The 27,427-nt window shown below is 32.5% G+C and overlaps 1 protein-coding gene across 6 annotated transcripts in view; it reads left to right on the top strand.

Annotated features, from left to right (window-relative positions):
- LOC6034452 (TOX high mobility group box family member 3) overlaps positions 1 to 27,427 on the top strand; it is a 92,445-nt gene that overhangs the window by 41,501 nt on the left and 23,517 nt on the right. For all 6 annotated transcript variants that reach the window (XM_038255128.1, XM_038255067.1, XM_038254963.1 and 3 more), the window contains 4 exons: positions 13,343 to 13,629; positions 13,858 to 14,167; positions 14,276 to 14,415; positions 18,035 to 18,170. In XM_038255128.1, the coding sequence (XP_038111056.1) occupies positions 13,343 to 13,629; positions 13,858 to 14,167; positions 14,276 to 14,415; positions 18,035 to 18,170 (873 nt within the window). The remainder of the gene's footprint in view (positions 1 to 13,342; positions 13,630 to 13,857; positions 14,168 to 14,275; positions 14,416 to 18,034; positions 18,171 to 27,427) is intronic.

Here is a 27,427-nt window from a genome sequence, read left to right as displayed (position 1 = left end):
TCACGGATAGAAATCCTGTCGGAAAAACCGTCAACAAATTGTTTTAAAATCGATAACATCGATTGTTTTCGGTTTCGTTTACAATGTTTTCAAAAATGAAAACATTTTCATCGATTTCGAAAACTTTTGTGTTCGAAAACGCGACTTTTTCCGTCATCCTTTGCGACGCGTAACTACTGTCAAAACGCAGCCCAATTCAAAACGTCAACTCTGCTCTCGTGACAGTTTGTTTATATTTTCAAAGTTTTTTTATGTTTTCGGGAGAAGTAACCGGAGGACCGGAAAAGTTCACGGTGTTCCCGAGAGTGTTGGTGAAATAAAGTGTACTTTGTGCTAAATGAAAGCACCAACATGTGCTGCCGAAGTGTCCAGTTGCAAACACCGCCAAGAAAGTCGTTCCGGACCGGGTCGAAGTTAAAAAGTGCTTTCGGAAGTGGCAAAATCACCTGCCCGGGAGAAGTGAAAGGTCGATCCGCACCGCCAGCCGCGATTCTCAACAGTGATCGAAAGGGCCAGTACGGTTCAGTTCTGAAATTAAAAACGGAACCGTTGCTAATGGCCGCACTCGAGAAGGCGGACAGCGGAATAAGTGCATCGCCGGAACCTCTTCCTCATCCTTCTGCCCCACGGCCGATGCGGAAGAAGATGTTGTTTAGCGAGAAGAAATCATCAGCCGCCGCTGCTGGTGCGGAACGACCGTTGACTTCTCCCGGACAGATGATTTTGCCACTTCCGAAAGCACTTGTGAATTTCGACTCGGTCCGAACGACTTTGTTGGCGGTGTTTTCAGTTGGACACTTGGGTAGCAATTCCTCCTCCTCCTCCTCCTCCTCCTCCTCCTCCTCCTCCTCCTCCTCCTCCTCCTCCTCCTCCTCCTCCTCCTCCTCCTCCTTTTTCAGGGAAAAATCTTCAACGAGCCGTTGAAACCCTCAGAAAGTTGGTAAGATTGATAAACAAATTCTCCCCAAAACTCGTAATCGATCGATCTAATCGACCTTCTTCCCTCCACAGGCTGCGACGCCGTCCTCTTCCACCAGATCTCCAGCCACCTCAGATTGCACCACGACGGCAAGAAAAGCTGTCCGGGACAAGACGCATCAACCCAACTCGAACTCCGTCGAGCATCCTGGAGCCGATGGCGGTCAAGCTTCGGTCCTGCAGAAAGCGCTGAACACCCACAAACACACACCACATTACACTCTACCACCTAAAATTTTAAAATTCTAAAATTCTAAAATTCTAAAATTCTAAAATTCTAAAATTCTAAAATTCTAAAATTCTAAAATTCTAAAATTCTAAAATTCTAAAATTCTAAAATTCTAAAATTCTAAAATTCTAAAATTCTAAAATTCTAAAATTCTAAAATTCTAAAATTCTAAAATTCTAAAATTCTAAAATTCTAAAATTCTAAAATTCTAAAATACTAAAATTCTAAAATTCTAAAATTCTAAAATTCTAAAACTCTAAAACTCTAAAATTTTAAAATTTTAAAATTTTAAAATTCTAAAATTCTAAAATTCTAAAATTCTAAAATTTTAAAATTCTAAAATTCTAAAATTCTAAAATTCTGAAATTCTAAAATTCTAAAATTCTAATATTCTAATATTATAAAATTCTAAAAATCTAAGACTCTAAAACTCTAAAATTCTAAAATTATAAAATTAAAAAATTATAAAATTACAAAATTATAAAATTATAAAATTATAAAATTATAAAATAATAAAATTATAAAATTATAAAATTATAAAATTATAAAATTATAAAATTATAAAATTATAAAATTATAAAATTATAAAATTATAAAATTATAAAATTATAAAATTATAAAATTATAAAATTATAAAATTATAAAATTATAAAATTATAAAATTATAAAATTATAAAATTATAAAATTATAAAATTATAAAATTATAAAATTATAAAATTATAAAATTATAAAATTATAAAATTATAAAATTATAAAATTATAAAATTATAAAATTTTTAATTTAAAAAATTATAAAATTCCAAAATTCCAAAATTCTAAAATTCTAAAATTCTAAAATTCTAAAATTCTAAAATTCTAAAATTCTAAAATTCTAAAATTTAAAATTCTAAATTTAAAATTAAATTCAAATTTAAAATTTAAAATTTAAAATTCTAAAATTTAAAATTCTAAAATTCTAAAATTTAAAATTCTAAAATTTCTAAATTCTAAAATTCTAAAATTCTAAAATTCTAAAATTTAAAATTTAAAATTCTAAATTTAAAATTCTAAAATTCTAAAATTTAAAATTTAAATTTAAAATTCTAAAATTTAAAATTCTAAAATCTAAAATTCTAAAATTTAAAATTTAAAATTCTAAAATTCAAAAATTTAAAATTCCAAAATTCTAAAATTCTAAAATTTAAAAATTTAAAATTTAAAATTTAAAAATTTAAAATTTAAAATTTAAAATTTAAAATTCTAAATTTAAAATTCTAAAATTCTAATTTAAAATTCTAAATTTAAAATTCTAAATTTAAAATTTAAAATTTAAAATTCTAAAATTCTAAAATTTAAAATTTAAAATTCTAAAATTTAAAATTCTAAAATTTAAAATTCTAAAATTCTAAAATTCTAAAATTAAAATTCTAAATTTAAAATTTAAAATTTAAAATTCTAAAATTTAAAATTCTAAAATTTAAAATTTAAAATTTAAAATTTAAAATTCTAAAATTCTAAAATTTAAAATTTAAAATTTGTAATTCTAAAATTCTAAAATTTAAAATTTAAAATTCTAAAATTCTAAAATTTAAATTCTAAAATTTAAAATTTAAAATTCTAAAATTTAAAATTCTAAAATTTAAAATTCTAAAATTTAAAATTTAAAATTTAAAATTCTAAAATTGTACTCTAAAATTCTAAAATTTAAAATTTAAAATTTAAAATTCTAAAATTTAAAATTCTAAAAGTTCTAAAATTTAAAATTCTAAAATTTAAAATTCTAAATTTAAAATTCTAAAATTTAAAATTTAAAATTCTAAAATTTAAAATTCTAAAATTTAAAATTTAAATTTAAAATTTAAAATTCTAAAATTTAAAATTTAAAATTCTAAAATTCTAAAATTCTAAATTTAAAATTCTAAAATTCTAAAATTCTAAAATTTAAAATTTAAAATTTAAAATTCTAAAATTTAAAATTCAAAATTCTAAAATTCTAAAATTCTAAAATTCTAAAATTCTAAAATTTAAAATTTAAAATTTAAAAATTCTAAAATTTAAAATTCTAAAATTTAAAATTCTAAAATTCTAAAATTTAAAATTTAAAATTCTAAAATTCTAAAATTTAAAATTTAAAATTTAAAATTTAAAATTTAAAATTTAAAATTTAAAAATTAAAATTTAAAATTTAAAATTTAAAATTTAAAATTCTAAAATTCTAAAATTCTAAAATTTAAAATTTAAAATTTAAAATTGTGAAATTTAAAATTTAAAATTCTAAAATTTAAAATTTTAAAATTTAAAATTTAAAATTTAAAATTTAAAATTCTAAAATTTAAAATTTAAAATTCAAATTTAAAATTCTAAAATTTAAAATTTAAAAATTTAAAATTAAAATTTAAATTTAAAATTCTAAAATTCTAAAATTTAAAATTCTAAAATTTAAAATTTAAAATTCTAAAATTCTAAAATTCTAAAAATTTAAAATTTAAAATTTAAAATTCTAAAATTCTAAATTCTAAAAATTCTAAAATTTAAAATTTAAATTTAAAATTTAAAATTTAAAATTTAAAATTCTAAAATTCTAAAATTTAAAATTCTAAAATTTAAAATTCTAAATTTCTAAATTTCTAAAATTTAAAATTCTAAAATTCTAAAATTCTAAAATTTAAAATTCTAAAATTCTAAAATTCTAAAATTCTAAAATTCTAAAATTTAAAATTTAAAATTTAAAATTTAAAATTTAAAATTTAAAATTCTAAAATTTAAAATTCTAAAATTCTAAAATTAAAATTCTAAAATTTAAAATTCTAAAATTTAAAATTCTAAAATTCTAAAATTTGAAATTTAAAATTTAAAATTCTAAAATTCTAAAATTCTAAAATTTAAAATTTAAATTTAAAATTCTAAAATTTAAAATTCTAAAATTCTAAAATTTAAAATTCTAAAATTCTAAAATTTAAAATTCTAAAATTTAAAATTCTAAAATTCTAAAATTCTAAAATTTAAAATTCAAATTGTAAATTGTAAAATTTAAAATTTAAAATTTAAAATTTAAAATTTAAATTTAAAATTTTAAAATTTAAAATTTAAAATTCTAAAATTTAAAATTCTAAAATTTAAAATTCTAAAATTCTAAAATTCTAAAATTTAAAATTTAAAATTTAAAATTCTAAATTTCTAAAATTTAAAATTTAAATTCTAAAATTTAAATTTAAAATTCTAAAATTTAAAATTTAAAATTTAAAATTTAAAATTTAAAATTCTAAAATTTAAAATTTAAAATTCTAAAATCATAAAATTCTAAAATTTAAAATTCTAAAATTCTAAAATTTAAAATTTAAAATTCTAAAATTCTAAAATTCTAAATTTAAAATTTAAAATTCTAAAATTCTAAAATTCTAAAATTCTAAAATTCTAAAATTTAAAATTTAAAATTTAAAATTTAAAATTTAAAATTCTAAAATCTAAAATTCTAAAATTCTAAAATTTAAAATTCTAAATTCTAAAATTTAAAATTCTAAAATTTAAAATTTAAAATTTAAAATTCTAAAATTTAAAATTTAAAATTTAAAATTTAAAATTTAAAATTTAAAATTTAAAATTCTAAAATTCTAAAATTTAAAATTTAAAATTTAAAATTCTAAAATTCTAAAATTTAAAATTTAAATTCTAAAAATTCTAAAATTTAAAATTTAAAATTCTAAATTTAAAATTTAAAATTTAAAATTTAAAATCTAAAATTCTAAAATTTAAAATTCTAAAATTTAAATTCTAAATTCTAAAATTCTAAAATTCTAAAATTCTAAAATTCTAAAATTTAAAATTCTAAAATTTAAATTCTAAAATTCTAAAATTTAAAATTCTAAAATTTAAAATTCTAAAATTTAAAATTAAAATTTAAAATTCTAAAATTTAAATTTAAATTCTAAAATTTAAAATTCTAAAATTTAAAATTTAAAATTCTAAAATTCTAAAATTCTAAAATTCTAAAATTCTAAAATTCTAAAATTCTTTAATTCTTTAATTCTTTAATTCTTAAATTCTTAAATTCTAAAATTCTAAAATTCTGAAATTCTAAAATTAAAAATACCCAAATTCCCAAATTCCCAAATTCCTAAATTCCTAAATTCCTAAATTCCTAAGTTCCTAAATTCCTAAATTCCTAAATTCCCAAATTCTTAAATTCCAAAATTCTTAAATTCCCAAATTCTTAAATTCCCAAATTCCCATGTTCCCAAATTCTCAAATTAACAAATTCACAAGCAAATTCATTTATTCCCAAATTCCCCAATTCCCGAATTCTCAAATTCTTAAATTCACAAATTCCAAAATTTCCAAATTCACAAATTCACAAATTCCCAAATTCCGTAATTCTAAATTTCCCAACATTCCCAAATTCTTCTCAGCTTCCCTAATTAACAAATTCACTAATTCCCAAATTCTCCAATTCCAAAATTTTTAAATTCCCAAATCCTTAAATTCCCAAATTCCCCAATTCCCAAATTCCTGAATTCCTTAATTCTCAAATTCCTTAATTTAAATTCCCAAATTTCTAAATTCCTAAATTCTCAAATTCTTAAATTCTCAAATTCCCAAATTCCCAATTTCTTAAATTCCCAAATTACCAAATTCAAAAATTCTTAAATTCCTGAATTCCCAAATTCACAAATTCACAAATTCCCAAATTCCCAACTTCCCAAATTAACAAATTCACTAATTCCCAAATTCCCCAATTCCCAAATTTTAAAATTCCAAAATTCTTAAATTCCCAGATTTCCAAATTCCCAAATTTCCAAATTCCCAAATTCACAAATTCTTAAATTCCCAAATTCCAAAATTAACAAATCCCCAAATTCCCCTATTCCCAAATTCCTAAATTCCCAAATTCCTGAATTCCAAATTCCTAAATTCTCAAATTCCTTAATTCCCAAATTCCCAAATTCCCTAATTTCTAAATTCTTAAATTCTCAAATTCCCATATTCCCAATTTCTTAAATTCCCAAATTCAAAAATTCTTCAATTACTAAATTCCCGAATTCACAAATTCACAAATTCCCAAATTCCTAATTTCCCAAATTCTCAAATTTCAAAATCCCAAATTCCCAAATTCACAGATTCCCAAATTCCCAAATTCTTAAATTCCCAAACTCCCAAATTCACAAAATCCCAAATTCTTTAATTCCCAATTATATTCCTGAATTCCTAAATTCTTAAATTCCTAAATTCCTCAATTCCTGAATTCCTAAATTCCTAATTTCCTGAATATCTAAATTCTTAAATTCCTGAATTCCCAAATTCTCAAATTTTCAAATTCTCAAATTCCCAAATTCCCAAATTCCTCAATTCTCAAATTCCTTAATTCTCAAATTCCAAAATTCCCAAATTCCCAAATTCTTACATTCCCAAATTCTCTATTTCCTATGTTCCTAAATTCTTAAATTCCTGAATTCCTAAATTCCTAAATTCCTAAATTTTTAAATTCCTTAATTCCTAAATTCTAAATTCCAAATTCCTGAATTTCTAAATTTCTTAATTCCCAAATTCCCAAATTCCCAAATCCCCAGATACCCAAATTCCCAAATTCACTAATTCCCAAATACTTAAATTCCCAAATTCCCAAATTAACAAATTCACTAATTCCCAAATTTCCAAATTCCCCAATTCCCAAATTTTCAAATTCCCGAATTCTTAAATTCCCAAATTCTTAAATTCCCAAATTCTCAAATTCCCAAATTCTCAATTTTAAATCCCAAATTCACAAATTCTCAAATTTCTAAATTCTCAAATTCTTAAAATCGCAAATTCACAAATTCACATTTTCCCAAATTCCCAAATTCTTAAATTCCCAAATTCCTAAATTATCAAATTCCTAAATTCCCAAATTCCTTAATTCCTAAATTCTCAAATTCCTAAATTCTCAAATTCCTAAATTCTCAAATTCCTTAATTCTTAAATTCCTAAATTCCAATTTCTTAAATTTCTAAATTCCCAAATTACCAAATTCTCAAATTTCCAAATTCCTTAATTCCTAAATCCTCAAATTCCTAAATTCCCAAATCCCCAAATTCACAAATTCCCAAATTCTCAAATTCCCAAATTCCCAAATCGTTATTTCGATATTCCCAAATTTCTAAAATAACATAATACCAAGTTCCTAAAATCACAAATTCACTAATTTTGATTCGGGATTCCCAGATTCAGAAAATCCCATATTCCCAAAAACTCCACATTCTTCAATCCCCAGATCCCCATGTTTCCTGATTGTAAAAACACTAATTTCTTGTATTCCCATATTCCAAACAAACACACACACACACACACACACACACACACACACACACACACACACACACACTCACACACTCACACAAAGATTAGTTTGTTAATTAATAATGCATTTTTTGCCTCAATAAATAAAAAAAACGAATCAACTGTTTTACTGAACCAAAAGAAATATCCAACGGTCAATTCAAAAACCAAAACCAACGGTCAATTCAAAAACCGATTAAACCGCCACCCTTCGTTTGGGATGGCTGCGTGCTTTTTGTTTTGAGCCAGGCGTACCCAATCGTCACGCTTCAGAATCGAGAACATTGTTGTCGATTTCAATGCAAATGTTACCGGACGACTGGTCGACAACATTACGAAACGAATTTTAGAGCAAATCGACAACAATGTTGTCGATTTCCCGGACAGGATTTCTATCCGTGCTGTTTATGACTCTGGTCAAGGTCGAGGGGGGGGGCAAAAAAAAATAAAAAAAATCTAAAAATTGAAATAACATGTCATGGTCCCAACATTTGAGCATGAGCATGAGCATGAGAGACCACCCATGGTTGTCCTTCTCCGTTGGTGAACAGGACCGTATTATCCTATCAATACAACCGATCACACGCTGAAACGATCTAATGCGCTGAAAAGATAAAACATCAAGATCATTAAAACTAGATCTGGAGCAAATAGGTAACAGTTATGGCCACCAACAGCGCCCGCCATGTCAGTTTGTAGATCTCGGGGGGATCCACACCCCCACGTGTGCCGGAAAAAAACTACTTCTACTAGGGATTTTGTTAGTGGGTAAGGGTAATGGCCAGGATTCATCATAGAGGATGATGATGCGACCCAATAATCTATAAATGTTGTTTAATGCTGTGATGTATTATGAATTCTCAAGGCAAATATTCGGATGATGCAGATAAGACTATTCCCGGTTATTTGGTGTTGATTTAAAATAAATGATTCAATCTTAGACAGCCAGCTGTAGAAAGATCAGGGGGCGACATCTATATCTCACTACAGGCAGCTCGCCCGTAGCCAACACAAGCTGTCAACTTTGGCACCAGAACAAAAGGGAGCTGTCAATTACGGCGCCAGCACAAAAGAACAGCTGTTCGTTACGGAACCAAAACAAAGCAACTGCGCACTGTAAAAAAGTACAAAAACTGCATGCATAAAATGGAAATAAGGTAACTATTCTTTTTATGTAAAATTTTACCGCAATGTACGTTTAAAAGTTAGTGTATGTTTTTGAAGTTATTTTTATCAATTTATTTGCAAAATAAACTACTAAAGTTGGGATTATTAAGCACGATGACCTCATTTTAAGTTGTACTTTTATCACATGAAACGTTTAACTTAACTACTTTGTAATTTGACGTTTACTACAGTAGTTCTTATAACAAAAATTGAATTACTAGTAAAAAACATATATTTGTTTTCACTGTGCGCAGTTTGCGCGCGTTATCAACGTCAATCACCCAAGATGGCGGCCTTTAGCATCCCCCTGGGAAAGATAAAACCGAATAATATGCGGGAAAGCAAAACCGCCCGGACCGAAAACACACATAATCGAGGGGACAACAAGACGGAAACGGCAACAAAAATCCTGCGTGATGACCGTGACGCGCACCGTTCAAAATCTCCAACTCAACTCACAAGTAATTTGAATGATAAAAGTGTTTTAAAGTGCATTGCTACACCTGCCCAGTTGTTTTGCAATCATTAGTTTTCAAAATAACCAAGTATTAAAGAGACTATTTTTCGCCGAAAAAAATCTTTTTGCGGTACTGTACATTGGAATTCCACAAAAATTTAAAATATTTTTGATCGATCCCAGACATACTAAATACTTTCTTTGTTTAGATTGATATTTTTCGGCGAATAATAACACAATTTTTAAACGTTTTTTCTTACGTTTCGGCCTACTTTTCTCCTTTCGGCCATCATCAGAATCTTAAAACCCTTCTTCCAGCTGCTACTCCTCCTGCTGGGTTGCCTGGATTGCTAGCAGTAGCAGCTGGAAGAAGGGTTTTAAGATTCTGATGATGGCCGAAAGGAGAAAAGTAGGAAACGAAACTTAAAATGTGTTATTATTCGCCGAAAAATATCAATCTAAACAAAGAAAGTAAAAATACTCGGCGATCAAAAATAGAAAAAAAATAGACATACTAAATATGACTTTTAAGACAGGAAAATGCATTTCTAATTGTTTTTAGTTGGTTAGACTTCTACTGCCCCTGATCGCATAAATGCCCATACGCATTCTCATCGATTTCGAGTTTTTGATGCAGTTTGGTTCAAAATCGTGTGCTCTTTCAAAAGAGCCTATAACATCCAGTACTTTGTTCTAGAAATCAGGAGGAAATCCAGTTTTTTCGCGAAAACTTAACACGTAGCCTTATGTATGAGACAAACTTCAAATGCGTTTTTCTCAGCTTGCTGTTTTGCATATGAGACGTTTATGCAAACATGGGCAGTCTAATCCCTTTAAAAATTTGAAGTTTTTTGAAAAAAAATTTTTTTTTTGCTTCTCGATATTTCGAACCAATTTTAAAGGGGGGAGGGGACATAAACTTTGCAAAATATTTGCAGCGGCCTCATATAAAATAATAGCAAACAAATCTTTAACGTAATTGTTATCCCTCAAGTGTTCAATCAGACAAGTGTAGACCAGCTTATCAATTTCACGTCACGTTTTATTTATTTAAGAGGCAGTATTTGTAGATTCTGCTCGGTTTGTTCTAGAGGTCGTATCGAGGTGCTCCGATTTGGATGAAACTTTCAGGGTTTGTTTGTCTATGCATGAGATGAACTCATGTCAAATATGAGTCCTCTACGAAAAAGGGAAGCGGGGTAAAACGAGCATTGAAGTTTGAGGTCCAAAACACATGAAAAATCTTAAAATTGCTCGCATTTCCGTAAAACTTCATCAATTCCAACTCTCTTAGATGCATTCGAAAGGTCTTTTGAAGCCCTTCAAAATGTGCTATAGACATCCAGGATTGGTTTGACTTTTTCTCATAGCTTTTGCAAATTAAAAATGGATTTTTTTAAAACCTTAATATCTTTTTGCAACAGCCTCCAACACCCATACTCCCATAGGTCAAAAGATAGGTATTTTAATGCACTATGAGCCTACGGTATTAACTTTTTGGCCAATCGCAGTTTTTCTCATAGTTTTTCGATTTTTCTAGAACAAACATTTTACAATGTTAGTTTTTGCCCTTTAGGCTTCCATAGCGGCACTTTTTGGTCTCAATTTTGTCATATTCAGAATCCTCGGACAATTTCACGTAAGTTAGAAGTATTGGAGTTGTTATTTTGATTTAAAATATTATTAAATAAAACATTTTTGAAAAAAGAAATAGATCTTATTTACCATATGATCAATACGTCAAATGCTGTATCAAGTAGGCGAAAACTTGTTTAACCCCTAATCCGACAAAATTCTAAATAATATTTTTTATTTTAATTCGAAATGGCATTTTTTCCAATCAAATTCAAAATACCAACACCTCAATCTAATGTAAAATTTTCTGAGGATTCCGAATATGACAAAATTGAGACCAAAAAGTGCCGCTATGGAAGCCTACAGGGCAAAAGCTAACGTTGTAAAATGTTTGTTCTAGAAAAATCGTTAAACTATGAGAAAAACTGCAATTGGCCAAAAAGTTAATCCATGAAATTCCCTAACTTTTGAACTATGGGAGTATGGTGTTGGAGGCTGTTGCCAAAAGTCATTAAGGTTTTAAAAATCCATTTTTAACAGTAATTGGCAAAGCTATGAGAAAAGTCAAACCAATCCTGGATGTCTATAGCACATTTTGAAGGGCTTCAAAAGACCTTTCTAAGAGAGTTGGAATTGATGAAGTTTTACGGAAATGCGAGCAATTTTAAGATTTTTCATGTTTTTAGACCTCAAACTTCAATGCCCGTTTTACCCCACTTCCCTTTGTCGTAGAGGGCTCATATTTGGCATGAGTTCATCTCATGTATAGACAAACAAACCCTGAAAGTTTCATCCAAATCGGAGCACCTCGATACGACCTGTTTCACATCGGTGAAAAACTCGCTCTTAATTAGATATTATCTGTGAGCGTTTGGCGAATTTGATAAAAGAATTTATTCGCCAAAAGACATTAAGGCGCAGCACGAACGGGGGGTCCCACCAGCACGAGTGAAATTGCCTAACAAGCAAGCCAATCAATGTGGTACCATTAGAGGACCCCTCTCGACTAAAAACAGCTTTTGCTTTTCCCACTCAAAGCTCGAAGCTCAATGGTGATGTGAGAAAGCGAAAGACACTACGAAGAAAAATGTTTTATTTTCTGATATTTGCACACTGACATTTAATTTAATGAACTGTTTATATTAATGACAATAATGAAAGAAAACAAAATTAATAGCAAGAGGAACGAAGAAAAATGGGGGGAAAATGGAAAATAAATCCGAATTGCGAGCCGATAGCAGCGTTTCTTGTTTTCTGTGCCTCGTTTTTATAAGGAGGTAAGTGGGTCATTCGGCCGCTGTAAAACCATATAATCGTACCGTTAAACATATATAAACATCGAGCGCTCTACTCTACGAAAGGAGTGCGTTTGTTTTCTTCCAGTTTGGCTGTAGCTTTGGAAAAACAAACTTGTAGTACTCTGCAGCACGAATTTATAGGGAAGTGGTTCCTCAGTTGTGAGCATTTGTAGCAACAATAACAAGGGTGACTAAAATATCGTTTTTTGGTACATTCTATTTGCAGCACGTAAAATTTCTTTAACAGATTTAATTTATCTTTACAAAACTTTTTAATGGCAAATGTTTTGGAATTTGGCGGACCAATCAATGCAATTAAAGAACAAAAGACTTTCGCAAAAAAGTAATGTTTAGTACTTTCATCTGCGGTGGATCGGGACTGAAGTTTGAATAGCGACAGCAGTTTTTAGAGCTCTTTAAAGCATGAGCTTTTAATCAAAAACATATCAAAATTGTGCAGAAACAAAGCTAAAACTGCTGTCCTAATTCACCCCATGTGTCCCGATTCACTCCAGAAGACGGTACATAAAATCGGTGTGATCGTGTTCGCTTGGCGCACAATCTTTTTGACGTTTCGGGACCCTTGACCGCGATTATTTTGACACAATAGTGTCCTAATGCCCTATGTCTAACTTAGGGGAGAGGGGGGGGGGGGGGGTCAGCGATTGTCCATACGAAAAATATTTTGTTTGTACGGAAATTGTCCACGATGGGGGAGGAGGGTGGAAATTTCCAAAAAAAGTGTCCACGTGGTTTATGGATGGTCCCAACGGTAAAAAAAAACATGATTATAAACCATTTCTGACCCCATTTTTTTATTTTAATGCAAAAAAAAATAAATTCACAAGAAAACATTTTATGATAGATCAACTATGGTCCCATTGGAATAAGCTATCAAGTAGGATGCTTTCTAACAAGAAGTTCCACGAAGTTATTTTTTTTCAAATTGAATTAAAAATTAATTATAAAATTCCAGGCCGACTTCCAAAAAAGTTAGGTGAAAGTATGACGAAATTCTATCATTCTTTTGACATTGTGTTGTCACTACATATAATTTAAGAAACTCATGTATGTCTTTTACATAGATTACTGACTAATTAGCACATTTTTGCTGTGGTTAAACAATCCCAGATATATTACCTCTAACTCGGATGAAGCAGTTACAAATTCTTCGATGCAAATTCCTAAAGGCTTATAACTCAATTTGTTACGATGACCACAATCCTTGCCTAGCCCATAAATCATTCCACAATGCATCCCCAATGCACCCGAAAACTGCAATTGCACGCGCAGAATAACGACGCATTCAATCCAATAAAAATAAATTATTCTCTTTCACACGTTTGCAGACCTTCCACACACCTTCGTTTGGTGACGAGGAATTTGACATTCCAACAATGAATTCACATCTCCATCAACAACAGCAGCAGCAGCAGCAACAACAACAACACTCACATCAAACCCATCAGATGGAGCAGCAACATCAGTATCAAATGCACAATAATGGTCAACCACCACCCCATATGGGAATGTTAAATGACCAACAACAGTCACAGCAACAACAACAACAACAACAACAGCAGCAGCAACAACAATACAATCAATGGCATCAGGATACACATTTAAATCACCACGGGTACGTGTGCGACGGGTGCTTTTATTACATTTCTGTGCGTGTGAGCCACATCACAGTAGGCGATGACAGCCAGTACCGGCGCGTGGCACAACAAGAGGGGGGATTGTCTACCGCCCAACGTGTTGCCTACTGTGAAGTTCTACCACAGTTTTTGAAGATAATATTAATTTCTATCCATTTTATTTTGAGATGTTGTAATCACATGTTGTTGCTTCTTATTTCCACCAGCAATAACTCATACCCGATGCCGTCACCCAATCAGCCCACATATCACCAGCTGAGCAGTCCTAGTCCAAGCAACCCGAACGCAACCCTGCACGTGATGCAGCCACCGCAGCAATCGCCCCAAATGCAGCCACAAATGTCGCCACAGCTGAGCTCTGGCGGTCCCCCCGGCGGATATCTGGGCCGGTCCCCACCGCAGGTCGGTACCCATCACCACATGAACAACAACAACAACCACCACCTTCACAATAATAACAACAACAACAACGTCGAACCGGGCACGACCAGTGAGGACAGTGACGATGCGATTCCGGTAATTAATTTGGGAGATTTAGCGACAAAATATCATTAATTGAAGAAAATATCATAGGTTTAATTTGTTACTGAACACATGAATGCTTTTTTACCTTTTATCCAACAGGCCAACACCCTGAAACGGCCCTCACCGGAACCGGTGTACGAAAGTGAGGCGGCCATCGCCAAAGTGGCGGCGGCATCGCTGGCGAAAAAGCCCAAAGTGGCCAAGAAGAAAAAGAAACGGGACCCCAACGAGCCGCAAAAGTAAGTAAAATATTGATATGCTGGTTGATTTCGATCTGATTATGGAAGTTATTTGTTATTCCATTAGTAATCGTATATTTTGATGGTTTAAACATTCTGTTTAAGTCAAAATCTCCGAAAGTAGAGAAACAAGTTGTTTTGGCAAGATTTTTAACGATATCGGAATGAATCACCTTTCTTTCAAACGAAATTCAGTAATCTAACATGCATGGTTGCAGATAGATTCTCATTAAATAGGGGATTATTAGGAATATTTGAAATACGTTAGTTGTGTCATTTTGCTTTGCGAAAGCATATTAAATTACAAACAAAATATTTCCTCATCGTTTCTAAAGCAGCTGAAACGAAAAAAAACATGGTATGGGACAATATGAACAAAATCGAGTAAAAATGTTGTTTACATATCGGTTGAAAAGAGTGAAATCAACATTTGCATAAAAACATCATGATTTCGCCTGCTAAAAAAAAACATTAGGGATAATTGGATTTCTAGTCGTTCGCTCTCGTCTACAACGCACATCAAGGTCAAGAAAAATGATTGGGAAGGATTGGTGGACCTCCAAGAATTGCTCCGCGGACCACAGATGAAGAGTAGGAACCAATCATCACTACTTCGCAACAATCACAGCGCCGGCCACGACCAGTGGTAAGACACGGGGAAGTGGATATGAAGTTTAGTCCGATACTTGAGTGATGAAGACCGCTAAATCCGCTGCGTCTTCGACAAAGTATCACGTGAGGTTTGAGGGTGTTAGTAAGACGGGTGTGAAGCCAGGATTCACCGAGGTAAGTGATGCGGCAGGTCAAATCTATTTATAGTCCCTAATTCTTCGTATGTTCTTGGATTCATTTTGGAAGCTTTCTAATTCGGTTCACCAAGCTTTTTGTGGTGAATTCTGGTTGTGTTGAAAGTTCAATATTCATCTAACGAGTATGCAGCCGAGTAAGTTCTTGAATTCAACTTTGCATTCAATATTGCATTGTCTGTTATATGGTTCTCAGATTCGCATCAATTTTCTTGGATTCTTATAACATTCTTAATCCTTCAAGTCAACTAAACCTCGATGTTCTGGTGGTTAGCATTTTTGTCAGCTGACCCAAAGGACGGAGGATCGAACCCCGCCGCGAGCTAATGAATTTTTCGTTAATATTCAAGTGTTCAGAATTCCTTCTTTCCATAATTTCTCGATAGGAACAGATGGGAATCGAACCCAGAACCTTTCGCTTTCAAAGCGAACAGCGTAACCATTCAGCCACGCCCCTACCCCTCTCAAAATTTGGTCAAACAAAAATGTAAAAAAAAAATCCAATATCAAACTTTGTTTTTTTTTTTTTTTTGGAACGGATCCTTTAAAACCAAAAGAGGTTTCAAAAAGTACATAAATATTATTCAAGTGGTTATAACATGAGTTAGGGTTGCCAAATCTTCTATGTTTTGTTCTCGTTTGAAGGGTTTTTCAATTACCTATACAATGATAGTTCGGATGATTAGTCCGGACATAGATTTCATACAGAGAAGTGATTTCCGGCTTTAAAAAAGTACATAAATAACACCAAAGTGAGTATAACATGGGGCAGGGTTGTCAAATCTTCAAAAAATTTAACTTGTTTGGAAGGTCTTGCAATAACCTAACAAACGATGTATAACATAATGATATTTTATTCGATTTCCGGTAATTTATCTAACCTCCGCATATATGTGAAAACACATTTTTATACATAACATTCAAACTACTTATCGAAACTTTAAACAATTCAACAGCGATGTACGGGACCCTAAACCAAGTCGAATGCGACCGGTTTGGTTAAAATCGGTCCAGCGAGTGAAAATTTTGACAATTTTTACACAAAGACTGACATTGGTTCATTTTTCGAGTCGATAAGTATTCATGAAGGTGGGTCTACGAGCTTTCTGTGAAAAGTTCAATATAGAGCAGGATTATAACCTTACCTTAGTGGGAAAAAATCAAATCAATCCAGGAGCTTAATGTCACATTTAAAAGTATTTCAAAATATCATTCAATAAACAGAATTTGATTTCATCAAGTTCAACAAAAATGCAAACTCAAATTTCTGTGTCCGTTTTACCCCAGTTCCCTTCGTCGCACTGGGCTTATTTTTGGCATAAGTTCATCTCATGTATAGGCCAACAACCTCGAAATGACCTGTGACACACACTCTTGATAAACACGCTCTTATCATTGTAATCATGATCAAAAAATATAATTAAGATAACAAAAAGAAAATAATTTGTCTAATTTAAAGTATGGCTTCAAGTTAAAAGTGATTAAAACTTAATCTGTAAATTATAATTCTGGATTAAACATTTAAATAAAAGTTTTTCCTTACCGTAAACTGGGGTCAATCGGGACACATGGGGCGAATTGGGACAGCAGTTTTAACCATGTTGGAGCACAATATTTTGATTTTTCTGGTTTGTTTCGGTTAGAACAAACTCAGACCAACAAAATGTGTACATCCATTTCCAAATTTAAAAGCTTTAAGTGCTTTGAAAACTGCTGTCCCTATTCAGACTGAAGTCCCGATTCACCCCAGATTACGGTACTGTATAAAACTTTTTGTTTTTCAAAATTCGCATCCTTAACGCATCTTTACTAATCACATGTTTAAGTTATTTGCCATAAATATTCGAATTTTCTCCCCAATTAAAAAAGTCAATGTCAATATATAGCATTCCATTCAAGGTGAAAGGAGGGGCGACGGCAGTCAGAACTTGTTTACATTCTTTCGTATCACCACAAAGTTATTTCAAAGACAGATCAAAGGGAATAAATTCGTACATAATATGTACTGGTAAAGCAAACGCAAGCTTTTTGATGGCTATTCATGTTATCTTAGCCGTTTCTCTTTAAAGATATCACCCCGATAATAATCAGATTGTCATTATCTTCGAAAATTTATAGATTTCACTCACATAACTCTCCTCCGAGAGCATTTGGAGCTCAAGGCGACAATCTGTACTTTTCTCATTCTCCTGAGATGGACAATTTATCACTATTATCTCACACAAGTTGCCAGCAGCGCTGAATGGCAGGGGGCAGTTAGTGGCGAACAACACTGCATAACTCGATTGTTGCAAGCATTCTTTCATTATTATTATCTTCATGGTTGTTGTTGTTGTTGTTGAAGGCAGCGAAACAGTTCACCCTGTGATATGTAGAGAGATACTCTACTCTACTTCCCTGCCCAACAGCGAGTCTTGTGTTTTGTGTAAAAAGATATTTTAATTTGACCATTTATGTCATTAAGTATATTTATTGCCCCAGCAACGGTAGTAAATCAAATTTTATTATATATCTCTTTGCGCAAGAGTGCGCGCGCTATGGAATTGGGTTTCGTGAATGCCCAGAGATAGACACGAGCACGAAAAAAAAGTATCATTCGCTGTAAGCCAACTTTAGAGTGAGAGTATATGTAAAGGCAAGGAGGAAAGTGTTACAAAAGTCTTTAACTCTTGCGTTCGAAATCGTTCGTTATTACCGTTGGCGTGATGTAAATTTTTGCCTTTGCACTCAATTTGAAAGTCACAAATAATTGCGCGCTTAAAATTTCCACTAATTCACACCGACTTTGTTTTCATCTTTTCATTTCACCACAGACCCGTTTCCGCGTACGCACTGTTCTTCCGGGACACTCAAGCTGCCATCAAGGGTCAGAATCCGAACGCGTCCTTTGGCGAGGTGTCCAAAATTGTCGCCTCGATGTGGGACGTGTTGGCGACGGAGCACAAAAACGTAAGTAATCTCGATTGATTTTTTAAAATTATTTTTTGTAAAAATCATGACATTAGTTTGTCCATTTACGGAACACAAAAATCGTTATGCATTTATCTAACAAAAACATAATTCATCAAAAAAGATTTGTAAATATGATTTTCTATTTTTTCTTATATTGAGGTATTGTAAACTTACTACAGCCACCCTAATAATAACACATTTTCTACAGCTTCGTTATCCGTTCTCTTTTCCCCGTGTCCCAGAGAAGTTTTCTATTTCTAACGACTTTAATTCAATGAATTATTCATGGTGGATTCTCTTGCCCTCACTTATTTGTCAATTTCCTTCTTTGCATACAGTTGGAATCCGTAAAGTTAGTTTTTTTAAGTTAATTGTTTTGCTTTTTAGTGAAAACTTTAATTGATTACATTTTAAGATATTTTTTCTATTAAATTTGATCTCAAATCATAACTACTAACGACTGTTTGAACCCTGAGAACGCTAAGGCCTCCCGGCTAAGCTGTCATTATTGTAATTCTGGTTCTAATCGGATCTTTATCTTCAATTTTTCAGTGTTCTGTTTTAAATTTATTTATCGTGCATTTACTTTGCGCCTCAATTCTCGAACCAGGTTGTTTATTTTGGTTCATTTTTTTTTCCTGCTTTTTCTGTTGATATTGATTGAAGGCTATTTGTATATTTGTCAATACAGATAAACCAAAGTAACAGGAACAAATACGGCGACTTTCTCTCGCTCCTAGTTTGAACGTGTCACAATGTTTGTTTATTTTGTCCGCTTTGCTGATGTGCCCAGTAAAACGCGGAAATGAATAATTCAAAGAAGATTTCCGAGGAATGTAAATTGAAGCAGCAAGAAGCAAAATAAATATAAAGGATGCTTCAAATTGGTTTGCCATGCCATGGCTGCTTATTTCATCTTCAAAGAGTCAGCGAATTTGTGCTATGTGAAGCATAATCGTAAATGTTTCATTATGTTGAATCGAATCCTCAATAAGGAATCGATTGATGTACAGCGATCACAGACGATAATGCTGTCAGGGGCAGGATTTAATTTATTACCGATGAATTAAACAATAGATTCATAGTGTTACTGAATTGCTGAGATGGTTGAATGATTGAAGTATTTTTTGAAAAAAAAAGTGCTATAGTTTTGCACATTTTTTTTCTAAACTACTCAAACAAAAATAGTTAAGTTTTGTAATCCGATATGTTTCCAGTTTTAAGCGTGGTTTGCTGTTCATGTCTCCTTTTAAATTTATTCAATTTGTGATTCAATATTTGCATACTCTGCAGGAACTGGTTGGAATTCCCCAAAATATGCCATTAAAAAGATTGAATATAAATTGAAAATGAATTGATTTTTTCTTCTTCTCATTTTCATACATCGCATTATGATATATGTTTACGTTAAACCTCCCCCTCCCTCCCACTCTTCATCTTTTTGCTCCTCTTTTCAAACAAACGCGCGCGCACAGGAAATGCACATGGATGATGAATCTATCCTTCAGAAAGCTATGTATAGTAGTAGTACAGTACGTTTATCTCTCCCTCTCCATCGAATAGACGAGGAAATTTTGTGTTTCTCTCTTTTGAAAGCCAGTTTAATGGAATACGCAGACACACACACACACACACACACACATTTTCTTATCAAATCAAGCTCGGGTGAAGGGTTTCAACACAATCTCGCTGATGGACCTTTTATCTCTTTTTTCTTCTTTTGGTTGTTGTTTGCAATTGAATTTGGGATTGAAGTATTAAATTTAATTGGAGTTTGCATCAGGTTTTTGTGATTTTTGTATTATGTCATAAAAGTTTAACTAATTGCTTCTTAAGATAATTTTAGTAGACATAACCTCTGAGAATTCGCATAGACATTTTTTTTCTATTTTGCTAAAATTTAATAACTTTTACTTTAAATAACAAAATATCACATCACAAATTCTAGAATGAAAAATGTTTCGATCCTACCTCAAATTAAAAGCTGGCTTAATAAATTGGTCTGGCAACCCTGTCTCAAGTTATGAACACTTAATGATATTTATGTACTTTTTTGAAGTCGGATCATACTTATGTATTTCATTTCATTTCCTTTAATGGATTGTCTTAGCAAAATATCAGTGCAGTAAGGCGTCATCCATAAAATACGTACGCTCTTAGGGGGGGAGGGGGTGGGGGTTACCGTAGGTGTGACAAGATGTGACCAAGGGGGGAGGGGGGGTTTGCGAGACTGTGACGTCACGCTAGGTTGTTTTTTATGATTGCATAATATTAATTCGAATTGTACACAATTAAATTAAATCCTCGTTTCTAAAATTGTTTGCTTATTATTATTTAGAAGAACCGTCTTCAGGGGTGACATTGGGTCTGGGGGGTGAGATTGGGTCATACAAATTTCTGCATTTTTGTATGACCCAAAACTCACCCCCAGACCCAATGTCACCCCTGATAACGGTATCACATTATAATTTATTATACAGTCAGATTTTTTTTTGCAGCTGGAACTTCAATATTTTGCAAATCCTTGCATGATAAAAATAAATGCTTTGAAAGCAGGGTGTTCATAAGAAAACTGCTATAAATGGTTTGAACTTATTAGATACAAAGCTGTGAAAAACAGTTTTCAAGATTTTTTAATACTTGAATGTTATGCCAGGTCTTATAGTTTTTAAAAGATACAAAACTGTTTTTTGTTTCTTAATGTTTATTCTAAAAAATGAATAATTAGACAGTTTTTTTTTTTCATATTAAAATTGGCAAAAATACCAAAATTATGAGAGTTTAAAGATATAAAAACTATAAAAAAATCCCATCGAAAACAAGGGGGGGGGGTCTGGCAAAATGTGACGTACTTTTTGAGGGGGGGTTCAACTTTGTGTGACAAAGTGTGACATAGGGGGGAGGGGGGGTTAATTTTGGCCGATTTTTGCGTGACATACTTTATGGATGAAGCCTAATTGACCTAAGCTGAGATGATGGGTGGCTAGACATGATCGATTTTACAGAACAGGCATTTCCGGTCCCATTTTGGCCCCCAAACAACCCCCAAAAATTTGGGAGCGATTGGGTTTGACCCGGCTTTCCGCAACGCGATTCAAATTTGTATGGGAAAACCCTCTTTTTTACATTTTAATTTTTATAATTTTCATTTTTCACTCAATTTGAGAACTAACACCGTAGAAGTATAGTCCTGAATCTCCTCTCAAACTTTCCCCAAGAAAGTATGGTCCTTTCTTGCTTCTGGAAAAAGATACAGAGTTTTTAAAAGAGGCATTTAAAAAAAAGTGCTGAAAATTATATATTTTGCCAACACTGCCAGTACTTCGGTAGATATTTCAAAATCTTTTTTTTTAACATAATAAGGAAGTTACATAGCAAAATGGTGTCTTAGGAAAAGTTTTTGTATATGAATGTGGCTTTTGTTTAAAATTATTGACATGCAGGGTGACACACCTACAGGGTGTCAACCAAGCCCTAACTTCTACTGGTGACCTTTTAAAGCGTTGGTGTCTTAGGAAAAGTTGTTAAGCTACTTATTCTAAGAAATTTTGACATGGTTGGAAGGCAGGGTTGCACATCTACAGGGTGCCAACCCATTTCTAGCTTCTATTTAAGACCTTTTTGATCACTGTAGTTTGCGTAAAAGGGTACAAATCGCAAATTAGGCCTGCCACGCAAAAGGAGGCTGAGCAACAATTCTTAAAAAGTCAGTTTTTCACATAAAATTTCCTAGGGAATCGAGCTTAGTTAGCTCGGTGGTAACATGCCAGTACAGTTTTCAAAGGAAGTGAGTTCGAATCTCAAATTTTTAAAATATTTTTTTGTGTAGTTGTTTGTCAAATGTTTGACGACGACTGAAATTACATATTATACAAATCAAGGTAAACTCCAGCTGGGAGGCTAGGGAGACTAAAAAAACGGTTCAACGGCAAAAAATCTTCTGAATACACCTCCAACTACAATGGAGACGAAATCTTATCAATCGTGATTTTAAAACTTTTTCATGTTAGGGAAAAAGAGATTCGAACTCACTACCTCTGATTACTAAATCTATTTGTTACCACTAAGCGAGCAGTACTGCCATGTAAACAGACGATTAAAAGTCAACGAAGTTTGGCTAGTGTACTGAGGTCTTATCTAAGGGAAATGTTGAAGTTCTGAACTGGGTTCTCCGTTCGTTAAAAAAAGCCTACTGAACGAACGTTTCTTAGAGACGAGCGTTCGTTCTCAGAGCTGACATTTTTCGTATTGCTGTGTGAACTTGAACGAACGGAGAACCCGTTCAAAAGCATGACTGCTTAAACGATCGTCTGTTGTGTGCTATCTTGTGACAACGACCATTTAGTACTTTTCGTAAAAATCTATTTTTAAAGTTTGTTGGTAAATAATTTCAAAACTATGAATGATAGAGCCAAACTTTTTGAAGCAATCGGTTCGTATACTATCGCTTAACAAACGCTCCAAGTTTCAACTAATTTGGTTACACCAGTTAAAAGATACAGTAAATAATGTAAACAAAAATCTGAAAAGCACGTGTCACAAGTGTGTTTCGAAAGTAAAATTGTACTACGTGTCACAAGTGTGCACAGAATTCCCATACAAACTAAAATAAGCTGAAATCAATGGTTCAATCGACTTAATCAGTATATTTTTATAATCAAAAGGTTGCATTGCCTTTAGAAAGTATGTGTACACATAAATTTGTGAAAAACAAGAAATTTTTTCCACATTTTCCAACAACATGTATGACGTGTCACAAGTGTGCACAATCATTTTGATGATAAATTGGTCATAAGTGTGTATTGCGATATCCGGGAAACGGAAGCGAGTTTCCAAAATCGGGTTAAAGCATCTTGTAGTGTTTGTTAAGTATAGCAAAACGTCATCATTAACTTATATTCGACCAAAATGGTCTATGTCACAAGATAGCACACAGCTGACGAGATATTTATTTTTCTTTTTGGTCCGGATGTTAACTTTTGAAAACCGTCAGTGGGTCAAAAAACGATTCATACCTATTCATAACATTCCCATTATTTTGGCACTGTTATGTAAAAAAAACCTTAAAACACTTTCTTGAAAGTTTATTGATATCGTCCGTATTATATTCGATATTTATAGTTTTTGATGCCCAAAATCACCCCCCATGATGGTATGACAAGAAGTTCTTCACAACGTGAAACGTTACTAATCTATTGAGCAATGCCAAAACAATCAACTTCATTGTTTTTGAAACAAAACCCTTAGCTCAGCTCATAAATCTTGCATTGTAACAACGCGTTGCTGGCTAGGCCCATGAACTGTGCTGAGCTTAGCCAAACCAAGAACCAAGGCTAGCACTATAGTCAAGCACTTTTCTACCATGGGTCGGATTGCGCGCTCGAGTCAGAGTCGCAACCCATTATCAAGAGAAATCATTTTCTGAAAAATAGTACCCTTGTCAGACATAAAATCTAACGATCACAAATTGGCAGATAAAATGAAATGATAGCATCGCTGCTGTGTGTATATACACAACTTTGGACTTCTCTCCTTGAGCAGCAGAATACACAAACGAAACGAACGGAGAAGAGTGCTTCAAACAGACAAATTTGTGAGTGGAGCAGCGGGGGAGCTATAGCATGTAGAACACACACACACACACATACAGACAGACAGACACACGTACAGAAACAAATATACATACATTTGTTTTTCAGATTGCTATTCTGAAGTTTCGCCGAAAAATCGGAATTCAATCCACCTAGTAGCTCTTCTCACATTTTTTTTTTTTCAACTCTTGTTTTGCCCTTCATTTTCCCACTCGGGTTTGCAAAGCCTTTCCACGCGGAAAGAAAGGTAAAAAGTAATTCTGGAAAAGTGTACACTAATTTTTCATATTAGTGATGTATACGAAAATTGTGTAATGAGCAATTTCGGTGAATTCGGTGGATGGCACCTGTGTGAACATATATTAGCTTGATGAGCGAATATGTTCAATTTCGGTTAGAAGTGGTGCGTATCCTCAAAAGAGCCAAGTACAAATTTCAATTACAAAAACATCCCATCCCAGGGCTAAAAAAACGGAAACGGAGAAGAAGGGGTGAGAGCTTTTTTGAGTTATTGCTTTCGGAATAGATTTCTGTCGCCGGTTTTATCCTTTTCCACCTCCTCCTCTTTCTCGCCGGTGACCCCGAATCCTTTACCAATCCAGAATCCAGGAACCAGCAACCAAACCAATACATGCTGTTAAAGTGTTCGCTTCAATTTGGTTAAACAACGTACAGCAGACGACGGTCGTCGGAAACCAACAACGAAGGCTCTCTCCTCGCGCTCTCTCCGTCGAAAGAACTCGGTTTGGATAAGATCGCGAAAATAAGCATGCGCTTACATAATCAGAAACGAGATTTCTCAAAAACCGAGGACCCTGTTTTGCTCTCTCGCAAGCCTTCGTCGATGATGAGCTCTCCCGAAGCGAAATCATAGTATGCTGTGACGACGACTGCTGTGTGGGTTTGTACGTAGCTACATGACAATTGTATACAGGCCCCAAAAACGGAGCATACTACGATCTCCAGATCTTCCGCACCACCATAAACCACCCCCGCACAATCCACCCAAGTTATGGCCAGCTGTGTACTTGTAGTAGGGTTGGCCTTCGCGTGTGTGTAGAGTACAGAGTACATGTGTACTTGGGTAGAGTGGGAGCGCGCGCGCGAGTGAGATGGAGAAAGAGAAACACACAACCAGCGTATGCAATTGCGGAAGAAAAGAAACATTAGAAAAGTTTTTCAATTTAATTTTCGAGATTCAAAATCATTCCAATTCTGTACTCTCTCACCCACCTACCACCCCCAATGTCCCCCTTCACGATGCTGTCTGTTCTCCTCCCTCGCTACCACCCCCATTTTCCCCATTATCCTTGTTGGCTTGTTTGTTTTCGTGAAATTTCATACGCTCTTGCTCGCTGCTTTAAAGCAGGGTGGTATTCCAATAAAGCAAAGTTTGAGTGAATAACTTCGGAAAACATTACGGAATTGTTGGAATTGTTTCTGGCCAAATTGATATCAGATAAATTTTAATTTCTTGTACGTTAGTACGCATGCCAGAAGAAACTCATTATGCATGTTATGAAACGCTAACTTTTGAAATTAAACCCTCTGAAAAAGACCCTCTTAGAAAAACAACATTTAAATCAAAAGATAGATAATCGAATTTGAGCAATTCTTTCAGATTTCGGTCATTCGATTTATTTTTGTATTTTGTAATCCGACTGAAACTTTTTTGGTGCCTTCGGTATGCCCAAAGAAGCAATTTTGCATCATTAGTTTGTCCATATAATTTTTCATACAAATTTGACAGCTGTCCATACAAAAATGATGTATATGTATATGTATATATGAAAATTCAAAAATCTGTATCTGTTGAAGGAATTTTTTGATCTTTTTGGTGTCTTCGGCAAAGTTGTAGGTATGGCTATGGACTACACTGAAAAAAAATGATACACGGTAAAAAAAAATGATGATTTTAAATTTAACTTTTTGTCACTAAAACTTGATTTGCAAAAAAAACTCTATTTTTTTAATGATTTGCTTTAGAGGACATAAAATGCCAACTTTTCAGAAAATTCCAGAATGTGCAAAACATCTTTGACCGAGTTATGAATTTTTGAATCAATACTTATTTTTTCAAAAAATTCGACATATTGATCGCACAAATTTTTCAACTTCATTTTTCGATGCAAAATCAAATTTGAAATCAAAAATTACTTCAGTGAAATTTTGATAAAGTGCACCGTTTTTAAGTTAAATCCATTTTGAGGTGACTTTTTTGAAAACAGTCGCAGTTTTTCATTTTTTTAAATTAGTGCACATGATTTCCCACCTTTGAAAAAAATATTTTTGAAAAGCTGAGAAAATTCTATATATTTTGCTTTTTTTAACATTGTTGATACGACCCTTAGTTGCTGAGATATTGCCATGCAAGTGTTTAAAAACAAAAAAATTTATGTTTTCTAAGCCTCACACAAACAACCCACCATTTTCTAATGTCGATATCTCAGCAACTAGTAGTCCGATTTACAATGTTAAAATATGAAACATTCGTGAAATTTTCCGATCTTTTCGGATAAAATATTTTCGAAATTTTTAAAAAAGACAAACATTTAAAAAGGGCGTAATATTGAATGTTTGGTCCTTTTAATATGTTAGTCCCAGGGTTGTTAAAATATCAAAATATCAGCTCTCAGCAACTACAATTATCCCGCCTGAATATTCATGCCTCAAATACAACTGCTTTTCTCTCTTCATTGAAACTCTCAGCGCCGAACATAGCCGAACACGTTTTCGTGCTTGCCCACTCGCGATTGACATTTTCCTTTTCTCTCTCATTCCCGCTTCCACGATCATCCTACCGCAAAAGCGTTTAACCACAAAAGCCGCCACAAAACCAATTTCGCAAACGCAGTTTAACGGGACGTCATGCGTGGTCGGCTCCTAGTCGCCATCTCGCGTTCTCTCATTGCAGTTTTCGAAGAGATTGAGAGACTCAGCGGTGAGAGCGCATAGTCGGGGTAAAGGGGAAGAGTGATAGAGAGAGAATGACATCGCTGGGAATCACGAGACACAAGAAGAGATCTCACAAGCTATAGTGACGGCCACTATACTCTCGGATATTTTTGGTGCAGAGATAATCTATTGATAGCTTTTTTATCACTCATTTGCAACACTGGTTAACGTCATGATTCGAATTCCCGGACGCTTCGAAACCCGGACACTTCAACTTGTTTTATCATTTATTTGGATATAAGTTCGCATTATGAATGTCAAAACTGTGTTATTTGATGAATTCTAACATGAACTTTCATTTAAAGTTTGTTTGAACGCTGTAGTTTATGCCAAAACATTTAAATAAAATAAAATTATAAGTTTACCAAAAATGCGAAACATTTCAACGGAAATATTTCATAGGCATCCAAAGCACCGGGAAGGCAAAGCAGAAATTTATGTTTTTGATTTTCTTAAATTCTAGCTATTTTTATATAAACTATCGATTGTTTTGATGTTAACAGCTTATTTGAGACCTAAAGAATGCCATTCACTAACATTTCAGTCCAATTTTGTGCGATTTATAAGCAAAATCGAGTGTCCGGAATTCGAAGCAAAAGTGTCCGGATTTCGAATCAGCTTCTAACAGTGTCCGGGATTTGAAGCACAACAAGTCATTTTAATTTTCAAATTCTGATAAAAAATTGTTAGAGAAGACATATTTTGCAT

Source organism: Culex quinquefasciatus, chromosome 1 (genome assembly GCF_015732765.1).
Source record: "Culex quinquefasciatus strain JHB chromosome 1, VPISU_Cqui_1.0_pri_paternal, whole genome shotgun sequence".
Taxonomy (NCBI): domain Eukaryota; kingdom Metazoa; phylum Arthropoda; class Insecta; order Diptera; family Culicidae; genus Culex; species Culex quinquefasciatus.
The sequence above is the reverse complement of the archived record's forward strand: the minus strand, read 5'-3'. Positions and strand labels throughout refer to the sequence as shown.